The 24,781-nt window shown below is 48.3% G+C and overlaps 8 protein-coding genes across 8 annotated transcripts; 5 read left to right on the plus strand and 3 right to left on the minus strand.

Moving 5' to 3' along the window:
* Window positions 1-243: 243 nt before the first annotated feature.
* M437DRAFT_70542 (uncharacterized protein) lies at window positions 244-884 on the plus strand (the record flags this gene model as incomplete). The annotated part of the gene is made up of 2 exons (XM_041025488.1): window positions 244-334; window positions 640-884. 2 exons carry the CDS (start codon window positions 244-246, stop codon window positions 882-884), a joined length of 336 nt encoding a protein of 111 aa, XP_040874799.1.
* Window positions 885-2,837: 1,953 nt separating this feature from the next.
* M437DRAFT_60949 (uncharacterized protein) lies at window positions 2,838-3,041 on the minus strand (the record flags this gene model as incomplete). Its single annotated transcript, XM_041023838.1, has 1 exon — window positions 2,838-3,041. A coding segment is annotated over one exon (204 nt), but the record flags the coding sequence as incomplete, so codon positions are not given.
* A 1,426-nt stretch (window positions 3,042-4,467) lies between these two features.
* On the plus strand, window positions 4,468-5,327 carry M437DRAFT_60950 (uncharacterized protein; the record flags this gene model as incomplete). The annotated part of the gene is made up of 3 exons (XM_041023839.1): window positions 4,468-4,728; window positions 4,790-4,843; window positions 5,040-5,327. Coding segments are annotated over 3 exons (603 nt in total), but the record flags the coding sequence as incomplete, so codon positions are not given.
* Window positions 5,328-6,075: 748 nt separating this feature from the next.
* Window positions 6,076-6,273, plus strand: M437DRAFT_60941 (uncharacterized protein; the record flags this gene model as incomplete). Its single annotated transcript, XM_041023836.1, has 1 exon — window positions 6,076-6,273. A coding segment is annotated over one exon (198 nt), but the record flags the coding sequence as incomplete, so codon positions are not given.
* A 1,709-nt stretch (window positions 6,274-7,982) lies between these two features.
* M437DRAFT_70544 (uncharacterized protein) lies at window positions 7,983-9,309 on the plus strand (the record flags this gene model as incomplete). The annotated part of the gene is made up of 3 exons (XM_041025489.1): window positions 7,983-8,382; window positions 8,442-8,693; window positions 8,834-9,309. The coding sequence occupies 3 exons, from the start codon at window positions 7,983-7,985 to the stop codon at window positions 9,307-9,309; spliced, it is 1,128 nt and encodes a 375-aa protein (XP_040874803.1).
* Window positions 9,310-9,559: 250 nt separating this feature from the next.
* Window positions 9,560-10,068, plus strand: M437DRAFT_70545 (uncharacterized protein; the record flags this gene model as incomplete). The annotated part of the gene is made up of 2 exons (XM_041025490.1): window positions 9,560-9,982; window positions 10,045-10,068. 2 exons carry the CDS (start codon window positions 9,560-9,562, stop codon window positions 10,066-10,068), a joined length of 447 nt encoding a protein of 148 aa, XP_040874804.1.
* Window positions 10,069-14,197: 4,129 nt separating this feature from the next.
* Window positions 14,198-18,741, minus strand: M437DRAFT_89192 (uncharacterized protein; the record flags this gene model as incomplete). Its single annotated transcript, XM_041028987.1, has 2 exons — window positions 14,198-14,802; window positions 18,588-18,741. 2 exons carry the CDS (start codon window positions 18,739-18,741, stop codon window positions 14,198-14,200), a joined length of 759 nt encoding a protein of 252 aa, XP_040874805.1.
* A 763-nt stretch (window positions 18,742-19,504) lies between these two features.
* Window positions 19,505-19,768, minus strand: M437DRAFT_30200 (uncharacterized protein; the record flags this gene model as incomplete). The annotated part of the gene is made up of 1 exon (XM_041019175.1): window positions 19,505-19,768. A coding segment is annotated over one exon (264 nt), but the record flags the coding sequence as incomplete, so codon positions are not given.
* Window positions 19,769-24,781: the final 5,013 nt, after the last annotated feature.

The following is a 24,781-nucleotide window of genomic DNA, read 5'->3' on the forward strand; positions in this document are numbered from 1 at the left end:
ATCATTGTGTCTTCTCGTGCTAATGGCAAAGCTTAGATGTGTCTTTCAGTGCTAATATCAAGGTACAGACTAATAGCAATGAGATCAAAGAACCAATATCTCTTAAGAATAAATTCACCTTAAATACCATTGTATGCTTTCTGTGGAAGTCCATTCAACAACTGACTTTGCGTCGAAATGCCTTGTAGCTCCTTCTTTACGACTTATAGGCGGGTTTGACACTCATCAGTAGTCTTGTCCATCATGTTGCGGAGGACGTCTGGCGATTTCTCCTGGTACATCAAGCTGCCGGATAAAAGGGTCACTCTTTCAGCAAATGCGAGGGATGAGTTCAGTAAGAGTTTTTATATCTACCAGTCGGAACATGATAGCAGTCACTGTAAACGATAGCTTTTGGGGCCGCATTCGATTACAAGTCAGAAGATCACCTGCACGATGTATAGAACAGAGATGGGAGAAAATCGCGTCGCTCCGTAAGAAGTGTTGACGGATTACCCATCAAGGTGTTCAAGGCACGGACACTTGGCGGCAATGCTTGTTGCAAACAAAAGTTGCAGTCCCCACCAGCTCGCGTCACATAATCTCAGGCCTCATCAACAAGTCAGATCGTTCCCACAAGCCAATTGCCTGTTCTATCAGGCCAGCTCATCCTACACAAGCAATACAGCAAAGTCGACACATCACCGACCGCTGAGGCTGCGCAGCAAATGCGCCGCTGCAACGCGGGAGTCACATTCTCCGGCTTATGGCCAATGCCCTTCGTTTCGCTCAACCAAAATGGTACTCGACAAGGAAATAGCACGATGACCCTGATCATGCAAGTACAAGTCACAGAACATCGGCAACGCTCCAACTCTGTTGATCCGTCCATCCACTCGTCCTAAGATGCTCCAGCTACAACCTTCATCCCACCATGCGCACGTCAGAATTCCTCGGACTGTTGGTCTTCAGGCCTCGGACCTCAGGCTGGGGCGCCGGATGCAAGATTTTGAAAGTCTCGTTTGCTAAACGGACGTGGACGTGAAGGCGGTTTTGAGTATCTAAGGTAGTCTATCGAGGGTATATCGACACAGCGATGGCATGATGAGCCACAAGACACTCGGAAAAACTCGACCAGCAAGAGGCCTGTGTCTGCGTCCTCCACGCCTTGCTCTGGCCGAGCCAACATCACCTGTATGTTTTCGTGATCTGCTATGCAATTGTCAAAAATCACTAATCAGTGTGCATAGCCTAGAGTTTGTCACTCAACTCTGCCGTGGCCTCTTCCAGCAAACGCCAACGACTCATCTCCGAATGCCAACAAGAAGTATGTCCCAAGCTATAATCGTCAAAGCCATGGGCAATGCCAATCGAGGAACTAATAAAGAATCTCTTTGCGCGCATTCTGGACTCGATCAGGCTGAGCTGGAGTCCTTGATCGAAAAGATTGGTGAAATGATCGGCGCAGAATTTGAGCTTGCACATATTAAGCCTGGCCACAAGATCAGTTGAGGCGTCAAAGCTACAGCTGCTCGCTATGGTACTCAGACGAGACTGGTCTGACCTGAAAAAATTGACCAAAACTTCGAGACCCGAGCCATTCGTCCAGGCTATCGACGCCTTGACCAAGACAATCGACTAGCGCAGCAGATTTCTCCACGACAAGAAAAGCGACAAGTTTGTCAAGTCAGCCGTCCAGCTTTGGTTCTGGAAGACCCTTAGTGACAGAAAGAAAGAAGGCGCAGGCGCAGGCGCGACAAAGAAGCTGGTGATGAGGAAGTTAAAGATAGTCTCGACGTGGATCTCAAGGTCTCTGGCGCGATTTTGCTCGATTCCCTAACCGCAGTCAATTTCAAGCTCCGAGCCACAGTAGTCCCTCATCGCTCAATGATGCTATGGACAACATGACTATTGCTCAAATGATTCTTAATCTCACAAAGGTGGCTCCACATGACGATCCTGCCAGTCCCGATGCTAAAGCCAATGTCACCTTGAAAGATTCGCCTAAGCTCGGCATTCAATCTTGCGTCTTTCATTGAGCGGCTTTTCCGCCAATGCTAGCGGTAAATTTGCCGAACACTCTGATGAAGAGAAGCCAAAGAAACAGGTTTATGCTTTTGCGAAGTTTGATATTCCTGATGTTGGATATGGTTCACAGGAAGGCACCCCGCTTCCACGAGCTTCTGCACTCGAGCGCACTTCACCGAGCACTGACCAGACTTCGGTGTGATTGCGTATGCATGCAACGCAGCAACTACTCGTAGCTTTGTGTGCTACTTGAATCAAAGCGGAGATATGTTCAAGCAACTGCCATCGAAGATAATCGGAAGCCATCATGGCGGGGTTAATTTCCTTACGTCTGATGTCAAAAACCACACACCTGAACCCGGTCCTGAATCGTCTGTATCTCCTGCCTCTGAGCCATCGAACAAGTTCCAGCCATCGGTCAAGTCTAGCACAAAGCCCAAACCCTCTATGAACTGCTGTTACATGTTCCTCTCGGATACAACAGATCAAGAGATTTGATGACGATCAGCTAAGCACAAAACCTGGTCCCATGCGACCGGTCTTGCCTCCTCCTACATTTGCCTCTGCCGAGACATTGGACCTGGACGCGATTATCCATCTCAGCTTTGTCAATTGTCATTCTCCGGCATGAGCTCTGTTTCAACGAACAAGGCTGACACCGAGTGCTCCACTGAGAGCATCCTCAAGTAAGGCGACCTTACACGTATGAACATCTTTCTCTGGCAGCTCTCATGTCAGTCAGTTGGTTTTGATCCGAACGAGCCCAACCCCGACTGAGGCATTCTTTTCGAGCAATGGACTAATGAGCAGATTAGCCAGGCCCCTCAGGTCTACAGTCGCTCTTTCCTATTGCAAAGTCCTGTCAAGAGAAGTTTCTGGGCGATTCTCCAAGACGCCATCATAATGCGACGTTGAGACTTGAAAGTCGCAGCAAAATTGGCCGTGCTTGTCGACGCGCGAGGATGCTCTTCTCCAACCACCTTCTTGCCTGTCCTCAACACCGATGACTTTAGCTTTTCGGCCTCTTTCCACCGCCTCTAGTCAGAGTACGACGACGCAGGATTGGTCATTGCGATCATCGTGTCAGGATGCCTTTACCCTAGCAGCTTCTCTCTCACGTCTGTGGAGCCACCTGCTAACCGTCCTGCATCCATTCATCCCAAAAGCAAGTCATAGCATAGAAGAAGCGCTTACTATTATTTAAAGATATTTTGATCACACTTACTATTATTTAAAGATATTTTGATCACACTGCCATAACTTTGTGACGGCCAACGCAGACAATTTCAGCGCGTGGTCAAACCAAGAGCTATCTGCAAATCGGCCGCATGTTTCCCTGTATAACCGTTTCCTACTATGACATTCGTCTTAATCCACAAAGTTATATCTCAATAAAGTTTCAGAAAGTATGATGGTCTGCCACACCTTCACTCTCACTACCAAAGCGTGTCAGTACCAGGGACACACTGATGGGTGTATTGCAACATTCACTCAACGGTAAAAATCGAGATTCGGAGACTTCTTCTCACAGCTTGGGAACCTAACAACTGCCCATCTTAATCACTGTAGCCGCACTATCTTCACTTTACCTGACTATATCACACCATCACACCTCCAGCAACTAAATATTCTCCAATTCTGTCCAACCTCGTTTCCCCCTCTGCGTCCACCACCAGCACCATGTCTACTGACAAGATCCGGAAGCGATTTCTCGAAGACGATTCGTCTTCTGAAGAGGAGGCTCCTCGAAGAAATAAGTAGAAAATCCGGCCGCGCAGACGGACATGTCTCGTATGTGACGCTGAGAAAGGCATCAACCAGTTTCCGAGCCACAAGAAAGTCTCTTTACACGAGCATGACCACAACGTCTGTCGCTCCTACTACCGCAGCCACCTGAAGAGTGAAATCGACTCAAAAGACTGGAATGGGGTTGCATGTCCAGAATGTTCGATGACGTTGATCTACAGAGAAGTTAAGAATATGACAACCGCTAGGAACTTTGCCAAGTACGCCATTGAGGATTTGGAATACGATCGATCCCACTGACAAAGAACGACAGATATGAGCAAGCATGCATCAGAGTAACTCTTGCAGCAGACCCAGATTAGAGTAACAATTCGTATCGCAATAGATAACTCAAGATCAAATTTGAGGACTATTTTCTCAACCCAATTATGTTTGATGAACTTTCTGAACCATACATTATCGACCACGAGTTGCTTGACCTCGCATAACATAGAATATCGAGAGCCAAGCTTCCTTCAATTACAAAAGAATTGCTACCACGAAGATCGTCGCTTTCCAGCACAAGAACCTACTCAGTATAGGCTCAAGTTTGGAAATTGCAAGCATGTCTTCAGGAGCCAGCCCGAGAACATCCACAAAGCAACGACATTGTAGAGTAAAGTTCTACCCAGATGCAATCTACCGCTAATGTCGTATACAAGATTCTAATATGAGCTCAGCATCGTGGCCGTCCATGGCATCGGAGCGCATCCTGACGATAACTGGTGTAAAATCCGAGGCGCTGATCTCGACGCGATGAACCCCGAGAATTATGTCAACTGGCTGAGTGACTCGGCCATGTTACCAGAAGTCATCCCGAACACACGTATCACGAGATATTGCTACAAGTCCGTGTGGTTCGGTCCGGACGCGATCAAACAAAATTCGTCGCGTGTTGCGCAACGGTTGTTGCTAGCACTCAGACGAGAAAGAAAGGTGAAGTGACGCACTCCCTACTTCCAGTTTTCGAGTGCCATTGCTGGGACGCGCACTGCAGGACTTTCCTTTTCGACCATTGATCTTCATCGCTCACTGCTTTGGCGGGCTGGTTGTACTAAAGGTTAACAATAGCAGCTAGCTCTTCGAACATGTTCAGACATGTGGACATCAAGGCTGACCGGGAAGTACAGGCACTTCAAGAAGCCTATCATGACACCAAAGAATGGCAGGGCATCTTTCAATCCATGACCGGCTTGATCTTCTTCGGTGCCCCCTTCCGTGGTGCCGAGGGTATGAGCCAGAGTGAGATGCTGCAGGCCGCGCGCAGCGAATACGAGCAAGAAGAAGTGCTCACTGAGGTGCTGCGTATCCTAGACCCAGGCAATGAGCTGCTACAAGACTTGGTGGACAGCTTCGGCAAGGCACGGTCGCTGCAGAACAGGGCACAAGTTGCGTCCTTCTATGAGCTGCAGTCTAGCAACGTTGGAGCGATCGTAGGAAAACAAAAGAAGAAGGTAAGAGTAGTGTCCTATACCGTTTCTCATGCATATTATCTTCGAGGAAGCTACCTTTTATATCCATTTTCGCTGGAGTAGGCAGATATGTGGCTAATAAAATGTGCAGAGATTCGTGGTCAGCGAGAGCTCAGGCTGCCTCGATGTGTCCGAGGCGACTGAGAAGTACTCACTTGAGCGCAGCCACTTCAACATGAACAAATTTTGCAAGCCTAATGAAGAGGACTTCAAGACGGCGTCTGAAGTGATGCCTGGCACGCTCGAGGTGTACGTAAACTCCCTCGTGTATGTTTGTTTCGCTGATAGCATGTTGAGTTCTAATGCATGTCATACTCAGATCAAGACAAGCACCATGTCTCTTTTAGCAATTCATCGCCTACACACCAGGTACTGTTCGTCCACCAGCGCTAACATCGTATATTCAAGAGAAGCATAGAGTCCCTTTCAGTTTGAAGGGTGTTCCCGCCATTGATCACTTTGTGCAACGAGCCAGTGATATGCAACAACTGGAGGAACACTTCTTCCCTCAGGAGCCCGACCTCACTCGTCGCAAGAAGTTTGTGGTTCACGGCCTTGGTGGCATCGGCAAGACGCAGCTTTGCATTGAATTCGTCCGAGGATATCAAGAAAAGTATAGTGCAGTGTTCTGGCTCGATGGGTCATCGTAAGATGCTCGACAACGGTCCTTCATCGATATTGTTGCAAGACTTCCTGCTGATGAGGTGCCGCTCGGTCTCATCCGTGCTGCGGAACAAGCCAGTCCGGATCAGCGCTCAATTGTACGAGCATCGTACAATATCTGGAGTACTACGACAGCACGTGAGAAGATTTGATAAAAATGCAAGACGAGTACCCGTTGCAAGGGTATGCACAACGAAGTGTTTTGACAACCTGGAAAATATCTCACGAGCAAATAAAGAGCCAGAGCGAGGAGGCCAGTAATCTCTTGCAACTCTGGATCTTCGGTATGAGCTTCTTGCTTGTACTAAGGGGATCGACACAGAGACTGTTGTGCCAGACTGGCTAAGAGTGCTGACACAAGATAAGCTAGCATTTGACGGCACTCTGGTTCTACTTATCAAGTATTCGTTAGTTGAGGGCAAGACAGAGGCAGCTAGCTACGCTATGCATTCCGTTCTACGCTCCTGGTGCCGCTATCTAGGGGAAAGCAAGACTGAGAGGGACTCATTTCAGAAACTAGCGGTAGACATAGTCAGACAAATTATGCCGTCCAAGATGGAGGAGGAGTATTGGGTTCTTCAGAGAAGGTTACTGCCTCACGGCCAGACAATTCTTACCGGCATGAAGGCGAAGACAGAAGCAGAAACAAACTTCAACCAAACGTGGGCTTATGTGAAGCTGGCTGGCATGGACGGAACCAAGACTGATACGCGGAAGCACAAGACGTGTATAAGCGAGCACTGTCCAGGTGCGAGCAGGGACTAGGGCCCGAGCACGCATCTACACTAGACACAGTCAACGAGCTGGGCATTCTCTACCGCGACCAAGGCAGGCTCGCATAAGCAGAAGAGATGTACGAACGGGCACTAGCGGGGAGCGAGAAAACACTCGGGCCCGAGCATAAGTCCACCATCCAATTAGCTCATGTCCTAAGAACGCTGCGAATATGCCCTAGAGAATCCACTGTTGTTGATGAGGTGGCTGGCTATAAGGCTGATATCTCTAAGTCTTCCAATCCTCGGCTCGCACAGGACGAGACCCTTTTTTCTTCTCTAATAAAATCACCCAGGCTAATGTCTTGAGACGGAGAAAAAAAAGTATCGACTACGCAGACCAGATGCTTTCTTTAAGAGATTTCGCTTTCGTCAGACGTCGCCAGGTGGATAACGAGTTGTTCGACTGTAGCATATGTTATTCATCGCTGTTGTTAGATTCTCATTCCTTAGAACGTGTCTCTTTAGATTGTAAGCAGATCATTATTACATCAAGAAGCTAAAGCTACCTCATGCAAAGACATAGCTTTATGGTAGAGATGATAAGTTCCTACGCTATCTTCACAGACAAAATTATTTCAGGACTGTGCCTCAGACTAGAACGGTCATGATCTAACGTCAGAAACTGGCATATATTTGTGGTCATAGTCATTCGACTTCTAGTTTTAGGACCATGAGTCGCTTGAGTGAACCTTATGATATCTGTTTGCTCGTCATGAACGACCTCTCTGGGCGTGTTTTCAAGGGCAACATGAAGAACTGTCTTCTGATTAGCCAGTCGCCTCATTTCCAGCGTCTTCATATGACTATGGGTAGCCCTCTTGCTTATTTCGTTTGCGGAAGTGCATTCAATGAGTATTGGTCAACACGTGCGCTAATCAGCACATGTCGCGTAACAAGTGTAATGGAGCTACTCAGACTGACGCTTCTGCTTATCAAGGACCAACGTATACGACATCATAGTGGTATATCCCTCAATCGAGAAGACCTTCTGAATGGCCATTGCATTGTCTATGGATGTTTTCACTTATGAATCAGAGACATCTGAAGCGCATCTCACTTTTCAACTCATTTCCCAAGATAGTGTCCTCAGCGGGTATCCGAGCGACCTTGGACGTCCACTACGAAACTAAGTTCCCGCGCGCCCCTTGGGGATTAGCCTTGAAGCTGGTCCCACAGTCAGGCGATTTCGACTAGCCGTGTTCGAGTATGTTTTTCCTGCCAGGGCTGAAGGTCTTGATGGGTCACCTTGGCAGCAAGGCCCAATGACCCATACCAGGAGATGTCCGTGTCATTGGAGATACATCGGCTCGTCTACAATGCGTCTATGAAGCTTTATCATCATCATCAAACAAGCTTTCAGATTTATGTGCGAGGGCATCAAGTTGCTCTAGCGCTCATGTCGTGTCAATCGTTAGATGAAGCGAACGAAAATGAGAGAGTTGACACTTTGGCGAATGAGAAGGGTATCTTGTGCTTCGAGATGGAAGCCGCTGGTCTTATGAATGGCTTCCTGTGTCTAGTAGTACGCGGCGTCTGCGACTACTCTGACTCGCACAAGAATAAAGAGTGGCAGGGCTATGCAGCCATGACAGCAGCTGCCTACGCCAAAGATCTTCTTACAAAGATGGTGCCGAGCAGAATCGAGCAGGAGGAAAGGATCAAAGAGGCGCTAAGATCATGTAAGTAAATTTTTTGCTTGCCAAGACATACATAATCACCATTCGTATTGGCGACAAAGTATCAGAAGAATTTGATGCCCTGCATACCACGACCCAACAAGTGCCCCAGGATGTAGGCGTTCTTCGGATGCAAAAAAACATAAACCGCATCATGAAGTGGCTATCAGCTCCAGATCCATCGATCAATCACAACAAAGCATTAGACCAGCATCACGATAGAACGGGTATTTGGTTCATTCACGGAGGTGCCTTGAAAGAATGGAAGAAACAGACCTGTTCATTTCTTTGGTTGCACGGTATCCCAGGATGTGGTAAGACAGTGCTTAACTCCACCATTATAGAACACCTCAAGCAGGATGCGACCTGTCCACCGCTGCTTTGCTTCTACTTCGACTTTAACGACAAGGACAAACAGTCTCTCGATAATTTGTTGCGCTCTCTTATTGTGCAGATCTACCCATCACAGCCAGGCAGCCGGCAGTCTCTCGAGCACCTATGGGCTCTACACGGCGAAGGAAGTCGACACCATCTACGGAATCTCTGCAAAGTGTGCTCCAAGATATGCTAAGTGGTGTCGGCTTTGTGAGTATCGTCTTGGATGCCTTGGACGAGTCAGAATCAGAGTCGAGAGGCAGACTGCTTGCTTGGCTAAAGTCACTTGTTGATAGTACGGACATCGCTTGTTGGCTTCTGGTCACTGCCAGAAGGGAAGAAGACATCGAGTCAGCCCTTCCATGTTGGACACGCGACGAGAACAGGATATTGATTCAGCAAGATGAAGTGAACAAGGACATTAGCGCATATGTCAGAGACAAAGTGCGCAATGATGGTGACTTCAAAAGATGGCATTCTCGACCAGATCTGCAAAATGAGTTTGAGACCAAGCTGACGGAGAAGGCTGGTGGGATGTTAGTACTACTCAGATGAATGCTTTTGACCTAGAGCAGGCAAGAAATGCTGAATGGCAGATAGGTTCCGTTGGACCTTTTGCCAGATTGAGGCACTGAGAGACTGCTACAAGCCACCGGAGCTCCGCCGCGCACTGGAGAACCTGCCGGAGACGCTAGACAAGTCTCACGCCCTGATTCTGGAAAGCATACCCAAACATAATATAAAAGATGAAACGACCATTCTGAGACTCTTAACGTAGTCCGAAAGGCCCTTGCGGCTGGTGGAGATGATAGATGCAATCACAGTGCAGCCTGATGCAAGACCGAGTTTCGACCCCGACAACCGCATGCCCGAGACTAGAGGTATTCTGAGGATTTGCTCTAGCCTTGTCGTGCTCGTACAGCGATCAGTGCCTGTCGAAGAAGTACGCCAGAAAAGTCCCGATGAGCAGGTAGAAGTGCTGGAGCTACACCTAGCACATTTTTCGGTCAAAGAGTATTTGGTGTCACGCAGCGCTTCATCAGTGTTCGGTGAATTGCTGGAAGAGATCAACGCAAGGGCGACAATCGCTACAATCTGCCTGACGTATTTACCAAGTATTAACCATGACCTATCAATTGTGCATATTAGGGCGAAGTTCGGATTTGCGCAATACCGTGCCACATACTGGGCTGAACATGCAGAAGCTGGCCAGAACGCTGGTGGACCGGTACAAGACTGGATTGTAGAGTTTTTCCATATAGAACATCAGAAATACTTGACCTGCTACAGTCTCTTCCATCCGGACTTCAGTAAAGATCTAACACGTGGTTCGGCGAGATTGGTACGAGCGGCTAGTCCACTATATTTTGCGTCTCTGGGAGGTCTGATTCAACCAGTAAGAGTGTTACTCGCTCAAGGTGCAGATGTGAATGCCAGTGGCGGCGAACATGACAGTGCACTGCAGCCAGCTTCGTAGAAAGGCTACGACGAGATTGTGCAGATGTTGCTCGACAAGAACGCAGACATCACTGCCGAGAGCGGAAGACATGGCAACGTACTGCAGGCCGCTTCAGAAGCAGGTCACCATAAGGTAGTGCAGATGTTATTCGACAGCGGTGCTGATGTCGACACCCGCAAAGGAGAGCGTTACAGAAAGCTTTGTCGACAAGCCAGGAAAAAATGATAACGATGCTGCTCGACAGTGACGCAGACATTCATGTGCAAGGAGGACGCTGGGTAGTATGCTCCAAGCGGCTTCATTGAGCGGGAACAGTGAAGCTTTACAGATGCTGATCAAGAAAGGCGCAGACTTCAACGCTACGGGCGGGTGCTTTGGTAATGCACTGCAGGCGGCTTCATCCCAGGGTCACGAGGAAATTGTACAAATGTTGCTCGACAAGGGCGCAGATGTCAAGGCTAGTGGTAGCCAATGGGTTAGTGCACTGCAGGCAGCTCTGGCGTCCGGCCAGTACTGTCCAAGGCCAAATGTTTTGGAAGAACCGCGCAAGATCATTCAGCTTCGTGTGTGTATTTGGAATCTCGAATAACACCTCCTTGAGGTTACGGCATCGTTCGGCAACATTAACCAGAAGGGAACCTGTAAGCCAATTGGCTCCGCGATCGCCTGTTATATCGGCCAACTTGAGCCTTCGTATGGTGGGCTGCAGACAATTTTGAAACCGGAGTTCCTTCGATGCTACCCGAGGGTCGTCATGTTCATTTTGAGAGCATGACTTCCTGCAACCTTGGGAACGCCAGTCCTTCGAACATTGCATGCACAAGTATACCACCGTATTCGGTAAAGTCAAGCACGCTGACTCGAGAGGAATAAAAATGACGACGAGCTTAGGATAGCCTTGGCTCTCGTCTCGTTATAGCGCCTATCCATTTCAGGACACCCAAGCCAGAGCGCATTCAGTGCAGGGTCAGCCCACGTCTGATTTACGTGTGCACAACGCGCCAGGTCTGAGTCGCATCTGTCGTTACTTAGGCATATGGAGACATCCATCTTGAGCTCTGAGACATCCCAGAATGCAGCGACAACCATATTGGTAGGATACAAATACTGTAGAGGAAGGATAGATAGCAGGTTTTTGTTATCGTCGATAGTGCTGAGGAGTTTCGGAGATGTCGCAAGCGCGGCGAGGTTGATGTATCCATGATCTAGTCACAGTCATGGTCTGACCACGATCTTGCTCAAACACTATCCACCAAGTTATATCACATGTTCCCTCGACACCAGCGCCTCGCATGATTGACAGCATCACACTGAATATTCAACAGCAAGTTGTTGTATACACATAGACAGCGCATCAGCAGCAAGAATGGTAGAAGAGATAAAAGATAAATGCTGCGCACGAACCATATGATCATGAAGACGAACAAAAAAAAAGTGTTGACGATCGTCGATCACAAAAAGAAGGCTTTAGTCACGGCCACTGCGCCCGGTGAAGGGTTCGCGGAGGGTTTGTCGTCGAAGTAGAGTTTGCGACTCCAAGTTTGAGGGGCCTGACCGTTCGTGACACCAAGAAACAATACTATCCAAGCTGCCCCATGAAATAGCAGTGTCATCTGAGACCTCCTCTGTGCTTTCGGTGAACGAAACAGAACGTCTGACGGAAGATATACAGGCCTAGTCGAATCATCGAAGTCTACAGACTGTTCGACTTCCTCGACTCCAAGCACTTTTTTCATGCCACCGTTTTCCAAGCCTTATGTGCTCAGCTGGAGAGCGAGCGTTCAATCCACCGGGAACACAAAAGTTGCTGTAAGAAGACTCGCCATCTGAGGCAGGTGGCGAATTGGAATCGATAAGAAAGTTGGGAGGCAATACTTCGTCGGTTGAACTGCCCCTGAACCTGGCCGCCGGCACCCTTGAACATTGAGAGTTTCCTCCACCACCTTTATGCAGTCATGCAGCAGCTGTAGCTCCAGCTTGTGTGAGGGGTACGGGAGTCAGTCGGCTTTTTGTTCGAATCGTGGACCCCATGCCTTCCCTTACGCCTCTGCGCGTGCGTTGGTTGATGCTAAGAGTTAAGCAGACGGAAGGGGCGAGGAAGTGACAGTGACGAGCACATAACCCACGATTGTGGAAGTTTCGATGCGGGTAACGAGTTCTGGCTCGGTGGCTGAATAGATACATAGCAAGGCTCTGATGACTAAAGACAGTGCGTTCTCACAAGTGATGCTGACAGCAGCCATTAGGAAGTCTAGTCTTCTTTCCAGAATGTTAAACCTAGCTCGAATATCGAAATCGTCAGCAATTTTTAGTTATGTACTATAGCAAGGCCCAGTGAGAACAAGAACAATGAATAGTCGTGATGGAAAAGGTAGCAAGAAAGCGCAATGAAAGCCTTCCTTTTCTCACTCTACGCGGGGGCTCTTGGCAAGTGACTCTGCACATGCCATACCCATCCAGTTCATCACGGCATCCAGAGCTCTCTCTACTGTGATCGCAGGTCGGGCAGAACGAAAGTAGCCAAGACAAATAGACTTCAGTGTCCCTGGAATTGATGGTGAGTTCACTTCGATACGCTCCGACCTTCTCTCTTTCTTTGTGACGAAAAGCCTGTCACTCGCGACTTTCACTTACAGTAAGTCAATCACTGGTTCATGGAATACAGTTATCAAACAGCCTCCCTTAACAGTCCCAGACCTCTTCCTACCACATATCACATGCAGAACAAAGAAGAGAAGAGAAGAAAAAAGGAGAGAGCTGCTGCTGAACGAGCTCGTCTTGAGGTGGGAAGGTCCCGAGCATCTATAGAAGAACCAAGCAACGGGGTCAGCAATCCAAGCAAACCATCCGCTTGCTCCCTTGCATCTCTCTCACCAAAGTGAAAGATACTGCATGACTTTAGGGTGATGGTATCCAATCAGGAGTCGGCTGGGAGAACATGGCTCACAGCTCAGCCAGCCTTGAATACCCCATCGCTTTCCGCCAACGCTTTGACTTACGTGAACGGCATAGAGAAATCTCGTAACGTTTCTGCTGCTGATGTGGACACGGTTTGTATCTGGCGTTGGAGTTGTAGAGAATTGGGACAAAGGTTCGATGCCAGGAGTGGAACTGGTTTATACAACCAGAGATCAGAAGCTGTTGAGAGGCTCAAGGTGCTTGGGTGGTGATTGTATACGCTGCTACACGTCGGACTAGATTTTGAAGAGGTCATCTTGTAGAGCTGGGTTTTTTCTACATTCCGAGCCCCTGATCCCAGGAACCCACCGAAGGAGATTCGCATGACTGGTTGCTGGCGTTCCCAAGTAGTATGGGTAGCGCTTGCTTAGGCTGAACCAGGTGTGGTACATTGCTTGACGGCGATACGTAGAGCAGCTATTGCTGATCATCCCTTTCAACCACCTCCGACCCAGTCACCTTCCGGCTCTCGACGGGGAGCAAAGTTACCTCTAGCCGTGTCGTTCACACACGTCCCCCACACGAACCCCACGGTCGCCTATACTGAACACATCAGCATTGTCACGTCTGCCGACGACACCGACTTACAGTCCCACGTTACTCCTATCGGTGCAAAACCAGCAGCCTCAATCCAAGGCACTGGTTGCTCTGGCCAATGCGCCCATTCGCTGGAATACCTTGTGTCAAAAATATTATTTTTCTGGTTGCCTTCACGAATTCTGAGTTGATATATCCTTGCATGTTTTTTCTTTGGGACTGCGGCTACCTTGGAGACGGTAACTGCGCATAGTGGATATGGCTTCTTCACCGTCCTCGCAGAGAAACATGACTTGCATCATAGAGAACTAAGAGTCAGCTTTAGTACTCTAGGCTTTCTGGACTGGCTGCATGGCACTGATGCATCGTGACTCAAGATTACAGCCCTGAGATAGAAGGAAGAAGGCAACAAAATCCAGTATCATTGTCTACGCAAGAGTATACAGGACCTGCTAACCATATGCTGAACTCCATTGTTTCCTTCTTCCCTCACTCATTCTTGGCATCGATCCATGATTCTGCGAGATCGAAGAGATGCCAGATGCTGTACTGCTCCTCTTTAGCTTTCCACAACTTGACAGCTGTAGTTCCCATGTCAATGTGGAACTGAAACCTTGCTGGGATTGATCTCTCATGGTAGAATATGTTGAGGGTCCGGTTCAGTAATTTGTCCATGGCTTGACACTTCTCCTCGCATGATTCTTCCAAGGCAATGTAAAAGCTCCGAAAATCACACAGCTTCATGGCTTTGTAGGTTGTAAGCTGATCACGCAGCTTCGTCTTCATGTCGCCATACGCTCGGATAGAGGCCTCCTTATCGGAGGGAGTGACAACTGCTGAAACACTTTCGAACTCGTGGTCCCAGAATTTGCAAGGAAGTGAGGAGAATTGCCTATCGCAGATTGCTCCAGCCGTGATCCAGGAACTCGGTTCCCAGTAGTCAATTGTGATGTAGATCTGGTCACACAGGATACGATACTTTTCGTGGATATCCCATAAGCGCTGCAATGGCCGCCGTAGCTTGTGGACATCGGCTGCACCGCTGTGACCCTTGGACTCAATGGATCGTATCCTGCTGCCGGGATCTTGGCTGCCTGTTTTGCTTGCAGTTTTCTAAGAAGTCTAGCTGCTTTTCTTAGAGGTGAGGAAAAACTTTTCCTGTATTCTGTTCTTGCTAGCTTTGCATGTATGTGAGAATTATCTAGCTTGTCGATGCATATCCAGAACCTGAGCGTCTGTGTGTGCAGCCTTTGCCGTATTGTAGGTATGCCCGCTTCTAGTGTCGCAACACTAAGAGCCATAGTTCGACCTCCTCCGACGATGGCTTGCGCAGCTTCCCTCTAAGCTCGATCCAGTTTTTAAGTGTGCTGTCTCGGATTACCAGGTACCAGATTGGCGACGCATGGTCCATGACTGGCGCTACAGTGGCATTGAACAACTGGCGCATGTTCGACGCCCTAAGCCCGTGCAGTCGTTTAAGTGCTGATGCCGCCTTATACGCTTTTGTCGTTTTGCTTGCCAGATGTTCTCTGAACCTCAGGCGTTGATCAAGCACAACACCTAGCACTCTGACTGATGGAGCTGACTGGATCCAGTCCTGCTTAAGGCGTAGTGGCATCTCGCAGTTGCGGAGAAGGGACTTGTTTCTTGTAAAATGGATAAACGCTGTCTTTAAGGCTTCAAAGACTGCACCACTTTCCTTTTCCCACGTCTAAAGTCTCCGGAGGTATTCCGTTTGTATTGGTCCAGTGTTGCGTTCGGCAGACGATCCTGTAATCCAGGCAGTGTAGTCGTCTACGAATGCCATCGATCCTCCATTCTTGATACGAGCCTGGACTAGGTCCGCTTTGAAGAACAGGAATAGAATGGGAGCTAGGGGTGACCCCTGCGGTAATCCAGATTGGGGTAGGTTCTGGACTTCCGACGTGTAGCCGTTGAAATACTACATTTGCTTTCCTTTCTGTGCAGAAGTCTGCAATCCATCTTACTAGATTTCTAGGTATGCGCCTGCTCCGCAGTCTCTCTGACAGAGGTCCTGTTGCAACATTGTTATATGCCCTTTTGACATCGAACGACACAAGAGCTAGAGTTTTCCTTCCTCTCCAGGCGTCCATTATCCTTTCCTGGAGGTACGATAACGCATGTGTTGTCGACTTTTGCTTTCTAGCTCCGAAGTGGTTATTCGGCAGGAGTTGGTACTTTTCCGTAAAGGAGGAGATCCTACATGCAACTACCGCTTCTAATATTTTACTTAGCGTTGCTAGGAGGGATATTGGTCTGTAGTTCCTTGGCATCGTAAAGTCGTCCTTGCCTGCCTTTTCGAGTGGAATGATTTTTGCAACCTTCCATCCTGCCGGTAGTTTGCCCTGCCTAAGCGACACGGCAAAGAGTTGGCAGCGACACTGGCCAGATCTCTTTCCAAACCCTGGCCGTAAGACCGTCTCTTCCTGGAGCTTTGTCAGAGCTGGTTGCAAACAGTGCCATTTCGACTTCCGCTACTATAAGCCTCCCTGTAAAGATCTGGCTGTTGCCATTTCTCTGTTGCAGTTCTGGCTGTTGCAGAATTAGTGGTTCCGGGAAGAAGCTGGCAATTAGTTCTTCTGCCATCTCGGCTTTGTCTTGAGTCGTGGTGCCGTCTTGTTTCTTGATGGTTGCGATCCTGCCGAAGTTGGAGCTCCTACTCGGGTCCATATACCTCGATGCTTTCCAGATATTTTTTGCTTCATCAAGAAACTCAATCCAGTGCTCCTTCTTGCTCTTCTTGTATAATGGAAATTGTGCCTTGCACTTTTGACTTCTGCCTCCAGGTATCTATCCGGCCTTCCCTGCCTTCTCCTGGCTCTGACTTTGTTTCTGATTCTTGTGTAGTTAACGTAGTCAGGTTTTGTGTTCACCATCTCTTTGCGTATGCCGATGGTCTTGCTTTTGGACAGTGTTGTTCAATGGCTGTTTGCACTGCTCCTTGGAGGTAGGCCTGCATAGTCTCTGTATCCTCTTCGTTTGGGAAGGGACTGTAATGCAGTCTTTGTTGCACATGCTGTCTTATCACACTCCAATTGGCTCTCTGCAATATGTAACTTCGAGTCTGGATTTCTTGCTGTTCTCCAGGAAGGGCGATCACGGTGTGAACTGCTCTATGAGCCGATCCATATTCGTTTGGGAATAGTTGGCATAAGATCCTGTCTTCGAATAGTGTTACGGTTGCAAAGGCTAGGTTGATTGTTGAGACCGCTATTCCATCTCTCTCCCATGTTGCAGCCCCCCGCGGCGTAAGCAGTTGAAGGTTGTTGTTCTCGATAAAGTCTAGTAATCCTTCAGCTTCTCCTTGTTGGTGTTCACAGGCCACTCTATCTCCTCCCCATAAGCTGTCATGGCGATTGAAGTCTCCCGCAAGGAATACTCCTAACCCTCTTGTCATGTTCTTTCTCAGTGTCGATAGCTAGTTTTATCTCTTGCAGCCGGTTTGCAAGTTGTTGTTGATCGTTTTCTCCCTGCCCCCCACTGCCTTCTTCACGCCTTGATCCTACATGTGGTATGTGAACGGACACTACCATGATGTTATCACACATAGACAGTGGTTAAGACAATAAACCTTCTCAACCCTAAGGATGTTTCCAGTAGGTGATGTTCTTCAATCCTCTGTTCAATGCATTTGTGCTTGTGTCAGCCTAGTGGCTTAGTCGTGAGTTGAACTAAACTCGAACGCCGGCCTGGAAAACTGTCTAGAAAATCGATGATATCTGTTCAAGCCCTATGAGACAACTACACACTGCCAAATCAAGGAGCTTCAGGCGCGTTCAGAGAGTTTCACGTCAGCCTACTAATCTGTAGGAAGTATCACAGTCTTCCAACAAGCTTGCTGACAGAATAGAGACCAGAATAATGACCATAGATATGCATGATCTTGCTAGAAACGCATACTCGAGAGTAGGTCTCTAACACTCATTGATCATGAAGAAGTGATAGAAGCTCATGGAGTGGGGAACAATCATTGTAGAACTGTGAACGGAAGACCGATGTAGAAAAAGCACATGTTTCATGATTTTGAACCACTGTGAAGCTCGGTGATCCGCATTGATTCGTATGCCTGGCTGGCTATGTTAGCAAGCGTAAGTGAGCTACCTCCTCGTCTGCCTCACTAGCTAAGACGCCAGCAGATTAAGAATTGAAGTCGCCCGCCTCGATCCTGCGGAAGTCCGATCGTGTTGCGAGCAAGTGGGAAAGCGGAACAAAGATACGTCAGTCTCGCTGCTAAGCTGCAGAGCCACGTACTGGGCTTTTAGGCCAGGACTACGGAACGAATCGAGAACCAAGAATTATATAAGCATCTGCCACAAGTCCGACTTGGGATCAGATCCAGCACTCCATTGTCTCGTGTGTAGTCTCAACACTGTGAGTATCGTGACTGCTTGTAATACTTGGCGGTCGCATGGCTGATAATTGAATAGCAGAAATGCCTATCTACTACACTTTCACTTTTCACCTTTTATCTGACCACATTAGTGAATTAATTAGCGATCATCTAAACCCTCTTTGATCAAAAAGTCAGCCCCATCACCATACTGGCCTCCAGATCAAGCAGCCGTAAGCTTACATCTACACAGGCACGTCCGGAAGTATTTCGAAGTTCGAATTAGCTTTTGTGGTTGAGCGTACCGATGACCAGCCCGAAAATCGCATCACTCGCTTCACAGGCTCATACAACCTCTACAAGGAGTACTAGTCCAGACGATGACTAGAACCACAGCGAGCATAGGTCACCGATGCGTATCCAATTCGGTACATCTCTCAGCTCGCGAGACCCTGCCCCTATTCCTGAATCCGTACAGGGATCGTCACGATAATGGCAGCGACGCTGGGGAGCAAACGAGTGGCTCACTTGGATCACTAGCCTTGCGGCTTCTACCCCACACCCTTGCTTGGGCTGGCGCTGCAGTCGATTCCTGGGCGCCAGCGGCAAACTTGAGTCTGAACCTGTCAGGCTTAAGCTCGGGCTCAGGCTTGCTCAAAGTGCACACTGGCGGCACAGTCATTGCTGTCACCCTGTCCTTCCAATAGGTCACCCTGTTCTACTACGTGATCTTCCGGTCCTTCGTTGAAAGGTAGATCAACCTTGTCAAAACAAAGGTTCTTCTGCCAGTTCTTGAGGCACTTAATATAGCTAAGATGAGCAGTAGAGAGGCTCACGTGGTCCTACGATGGTGTCCTTCTATAGCCACCAAATACCCTCTCTAACATAGCGGGCATTGGATTGATCGAGAGGATATCAATGGCCATTTCAGAGAAGTCTGGGTAGCCGAGGGTCCGTAAAGATCTGTCAACCACTAGAATTAGCCCAGCTTTGCATTGATCAACCTGCGCCAGATCGTCTTACCGTATGCCTTAAACCCGAAGAAGGCTTCCGCGTCAAACCGTCGAAGGTACCAGTAGTCAGGGGCGAGAGTCACACTAATTCCATAGCGGTTGCCAGACGCTGCGCGCATCTCACGTACCAGCATAAGGAAGTTTCTCGTGTCAGCAAGTTTGTCACCACTTCTCTTTGGGTCCCGGGGTATTCCCGATCAAAGTCGACTCCTTGTAATCCGTATGTCCTGATGCATGTCAATCTGGGTCGAGATAGCCAAGCGTGTCAGACAATGCAAAAACTTACTCCATGTCAAGTTCGAGGGATGCAGTAAACTTGGCATGGTTTGCTTTTGTTACCATGTCGCTCCATGTTGTCTGGGCTGGCTTTTCAGGATCGCTAAAGTCGAAACCACCGATGGCGATCCAGGTCTGCAACTTGCCAGCTTTTGGAAGACTGGTAAACTCTTTCATCATCTCTACATCATGATCGTGTGCAGGGACAACGCTGAAACCGTTGGGGTCGATAAATGCAGAGGAATAGAAAAGATGCTCGAAGCCTTTGGTATTGAGTTGTTTCGGCGTAAGAGTATCGCATTCACGTTGACGCACGTTCCAGGATTGATAGTAGCCTACTGTTCGGCCTTGAGAACTGCGGCTATCCTCCGAACATTGAGGCGGGTTAGCGACAGAATAAGATCCGTATCCTGCCTGGCATGGCATACTGTGATGGACTGGGTTGGCGTCGTGACAGAAGACTTCCGTGGTCTGGAAACTGTCAGCTCGCGCAAAGTATGCAGGAACATCCGTGTACATACGCCGCACCAACCAGATTTCGAGCAACAAAGTTGCATGCCGCATGGCATATCGGCGTCTTCGCTGAACTCACCGCACATTGCTGTGGCGTCGCAATTCGAGGTACAACCATCACCACAGAAGTATGGGCCGTACTTACAGATACCTGATTTTCCACAGCAACTTCACTGGGTTGGTTCTTACGATCGTCAGTAGCAAATACGAAGAGCATACCTGCCGTCAGGGAAAGGGTCGCTATTGCAGCGCAAGGCGTCACGCTTGAGCAATGGATTTGCCAGATCCCTCAATAACGAAGACATAGAATCGTTGATCACAGGAGGAACATGTTCCATGTTCGCGATAGGCATGGGCGGTGCTTTCTCTGGGCTTTGGTGGCCTAATCCGAAGGCGATTTCGTCGCGCCATGAGAGGTCAGCTATGATGTGTTAGCACTTCGGGTTACAATCTCGGTCATGGGCACTGACGAGTAACAGCTGTCTCTTTTCTCGGATGACCTCCAGACAAATCACGAGGGTGGCGAGCAAAGCTGGCATCGGCATTGACCAGGTCCAAAGAAAGCAAGACGAGCACGCCAGCAACGAGCTTCATTGCTGCATACATCTTGGAAACTTCTCAAAGACTGACAATGAAGCGTGTTGGTACTGACCATCTCGAAAGTCCAGCTTTTATACACAACTCAGTGCGTTCAGATATCACTTACAGATTCAACGATTTCAGGCTGGTGGCTAACAAGGGATGAATCTTTTGGCCTGAGCGTCTGTCTGTCGGGCCTCTATTCAATCCTTCCGGCGGGTGAGCAATAAGTTCTCGCAGTACTACACTCCATTGTATAGTGTGCTAGATCGTCAGCGATGCACACTTTTAGCCCGCATCTGTACCCGATTTGCGGTGGCCTTAGTAAGGCCAACAACACACGATCAACTCTATCAGCACCTCAGTCCCGCGGCTGACGTTGTTGAAAGTGGGATAAAATCGATTTCTCTGCCACGCCTTGTGAGTGCTGGCTATTCGCCGAGCTGTATACACTCTGCATATTTTCGAGAAGACTTGACACGAATGCCAAGTCGGCCCTTTTGCTCCCAGAGTGAAGAGCGCTTTCAAGCCAACACTGCACTATATGATTGAGCGCATGAGCGAAGGAAGCGACGAATTTCCTAACACGAGATTATCTTGGCTTTTGGGGGAAAGTCCTTCTCTCATCATCCGCAATCAAATGTTCACGTAAACATTTGTGGCTGATGCTTCTCCACAAAATGAAAATTCGTAAGATTTTGTTTCAGCGAACACTTTGCCGGTCAACATAAAGTGATAATGAGGTGTCCTGTCAGTCGCCTAAGCTCTTATCCAAAGTGTTGAGATGTGCCCATGTAAGTTATTTTGAAGGGAGCCAAAATCGACCATCAACAATACACAAGGCCAAGTTGTGCCGGTGTCTCTCAGAATCTTAACCTAGAGTACAAGAGCGCCCCTTACCTAGGACCTACCTACATTGCTACGACGGAAGTGACTCAGTTCCAATAAAAATCGTATGCGGCTTTTACCCATAATGGTACGAATGAAAAGTTGTATATAAACATATGCCAAGAAGGAACCGAGTGATGCTCAGAGTTAGCCTTGTGTAGCTTGCCGATTGCGGTCAGGTAATGGGGAGTAACTATTTCAACTTTTCGTCATCTCCAAAGGTCGAATTTTGCATCATCAAATCTATAAGTCTCGTGTTACTGTGTCGGCAAGTTCGATGATCTCAAGCAATAGAAGTCGAAAACAGCCGCGCGTGTCGAGAATCCAATCCTTGACGCCTGTGGTGTTTTTTTTTTTCTTTCTTCAGAAGCCTCGAGATCTATAAACGAAGACAACTCTAGTTTCTTGAGTCTGCAGGCTATCACCAGTAGGAACCCGTATCTCTTACGTAGTTTCGAGTCGTTCGACGGCCTCAAACTACATAAGCCAATTGTATAGTTTCACGTGGTTTTGTGCCGTTGTTCAAGCTCGAACTATGTGTCGTGCTCTGAACGTGGTTTTAAGTCGCTCTGCGACCTCAAAAACGTCGCAAGCTAGCGATAGACTTGTGCCGCTAACGTGATTTTCGAATCATTCTTCGAGCTAAAACTACGTAAGCTGGCAATTAAGTAAGTAAAAGAGTTGACCTTCTTACGTAGTTTCGAGTTGATTTTTTGAGCTCGAACTACGCATACCAGCAATGAAGTTTCGTCTTAGATGTGTGCCCCTTATGTGGTAACGAAGTGACCTTCATCCTTAAAATACGTAAGCTAGCAATGAAGTTGTGCTGCTGACGTAGTTTCGAGTCGCTCTCTAATCTCAAACTACGTAAGCCACCGTTGGGATGCATTCGACTTACGTGTTCGAGCCACGCTCCGTACGTGGTTCCAAGTCGTCCTGCAAGGTCGAAATGCACAATTCGTTTAGAAAATGGTGAGCGAGGGTCCTTCTCCGACGTGAACTCTCCGGTGTTATAGGGCTGTGATTTTGGTAAGAACATCGCGATTATGGATTTCGCACTCCATTTAACAGGCGTTATCTTATGTAAACAATAATATCTCAGATCTTCACTTGACTTAAGATGATGTACTCTCCGTTAGGGGAGTACTGTTGTTCAGCTCTTAGCCACGTAACACATCCACAATGGTTTCTGAGCGCGGTGTCTGCCAAGCTTTTTGAGTCGGTCCGGCAAAGCCGCTTCTGGCGTGGTGATGATTAACTACAGATCATTGTTTGGTATACATCCTTAAGATAATCGTCGATATCTTAGTTTGGGATGTCGACAAGGTATGAGACCGGCTGGGTTCTTTGACACTCCGTAATTGATTTTTCGCATATTGGTGATGACCTGAGGTACAAGAAGTAGTCTCGCGTCCATGGCATTATTAATGATATTGCCATGATGCGGTCCTGTGCCCGACCATAATCGTCAGGCTGTTTCAAGGTATCCTCAGTCTCTTTCTTCTTCTCTTTCTGATTGTCGAGTGACTTGACGATAGCACTGTCGAGACTAGGCGTCCGACGAATTGGAATTTAAGCACACAGCATCATGACGCTGCGCGAGACATATTGCTAAAGGTCTGTTACCAATACAGCATATCCATGGTCCCTGGTTACGCTCTTTAGCTTGGATAAGCTAGCGGCTGTTGATGCGCCAGTTGTATCTTGATTTGCGCCGATGCCTCTGTCGTTAGACATGAAACAAGGACATCGGGACACTGGTAACGGAGGTTTTTGATTCCGAGCAGCCGCCGGAAGCGTATTTGCGCGTCCTCCACTGCGATCTTGTCTGCAACATGTCTTGACGGATGAGAACCTCCATCTGGCAATCTTCGCGAGCATGGAACCACAAAAGCACACAAGTTGCCCATATATCAGAGATGCAGTCTATCTATGTGTCGCACGGTTGACCGGTAGTCTTGAGCTAGAATCCTACTTCTGAGCCTGATGTCGCACATCTGCTTGTAAACAGTCACGAAATCTTGAAGATGCGCCAAGCCGCTAATACGTCATTGCTTTCAGTCGTGCTGCTTGGCACTCAGCAGAACTTGCAGCGTGTAGCAGATAGTTCTTGCACGCCTTGTCGTGATTCGCGATGTCGCTCACCAGCCTAAGCCTTTGCGTTTGCTGGAGCAGAGAGCTGGTTTTGCGCGCGCCCACCACCCCCTTCAGTTTGATTGAATGCGCTATATACAACAACAATAGAAACACCATACAAATTGTACCAGATTGATCCTGAAAACTTAAAGATCATCTGGTAATTTGGGCACATCGAACAAGATCAATATCGCGTGTACCACTCCCTTGCTTAATAAACGGCTTCGAGTCGCTCTGGCATTGATGCTACACCGTCATATGCAATAGAATCGCGAATTGTGCTCAACGCATGTACTAGTGCGTCTTCCATACGCTCAGGTATTGCCTCCTCTTCTCCTTTCCATAGTTCAATATTTGGATATAGCTAGTAGGGGGCTTCTTTGAGCAGTAGCCAGAGGTGCTCGATTGGATTCAAATCTGGACTGTATGGTGGCCATAATCGAGTACGTGTATGCCGTGTTTCTTGAACTGTTTACGGGCAGTTTCCTTTCAAGGAGTAGTCGCTTCTTTGCAAGCCATTTTTTAATGCCAAATGGCTCGAGTATTCGCCGCATAGACCGGTTACTCCATTTGAAGCCATACCACTCGATCTTGTTATACGCCCAAAAGGGGTGGCTTCACGAGGTGTGTATGTACGTAGCCGGCCAGTTCGAGGTAGATCAGTACCCTCGTTGTGGGTTGAGGCGCCGCGGACTGTACGAGAGATGGTCGACGGAGCGCGATGGAACTGATCGGCGATCGACTGGAGCGAACATCCGTTCTCATACGCTTGTACAATCCGGGCGCGCTCGTATGGCGTAAGACTGAACCTCGTGCGCGAGATCCAGCTGCGCGCGAGCGCTCAACGGCTGGAGCCGTGTTGTTACATTAACGTGTAGAAAGAGGGTGAGGTTAAACAACATGCAGCGCGTAAGTGGTTTGCGAAACTTTTGTCCATGCACAATACTTATGTTAGCAGTAAATGCCAGAGCTAACCAAGCCAATTAAGTGGAGCCGAGGCCGCGGAAGTGGTGTATACTTGGTCTTTTTTACAAGGTATTGGTGTTGAACATGAGCTAACTACACGCCTTATGACATTCGATGCGCACTGGATCAGTCGTACCGAGAGATCCGCGGCATAGAACAGCTGCCTTCCACGACGTTGTAATAACGTCACGGGACGATCGTCATCGTACCGGATGGACAGCAGCAATACTTAAACTCGGTTTGGGCCGAATGTGTTTTCGTCTTTCTCACAATCAATCATCGCGTTCATATAACCTAATCATCGTTCTGCAACTTGAACCAAAGTTCCTCATAGCCAATTTCATCAACAAC

This window comes from Aureobasidium melanogenum, assembly GCF_000721775.1.
Source record: "Aureobasidium melanogenum CBS 110374 unplaced genomic scaffold scaffold_48, whole genome shotgun sequence".
In the NCBI taxonomy this organism is placed as follows: Eukaryota; Fungi; Ascomycota; class Dothideomycetes; order Dothideales; family Saccotheciaceae; genus Aureobasidium; species Aureobasidium melanogenum.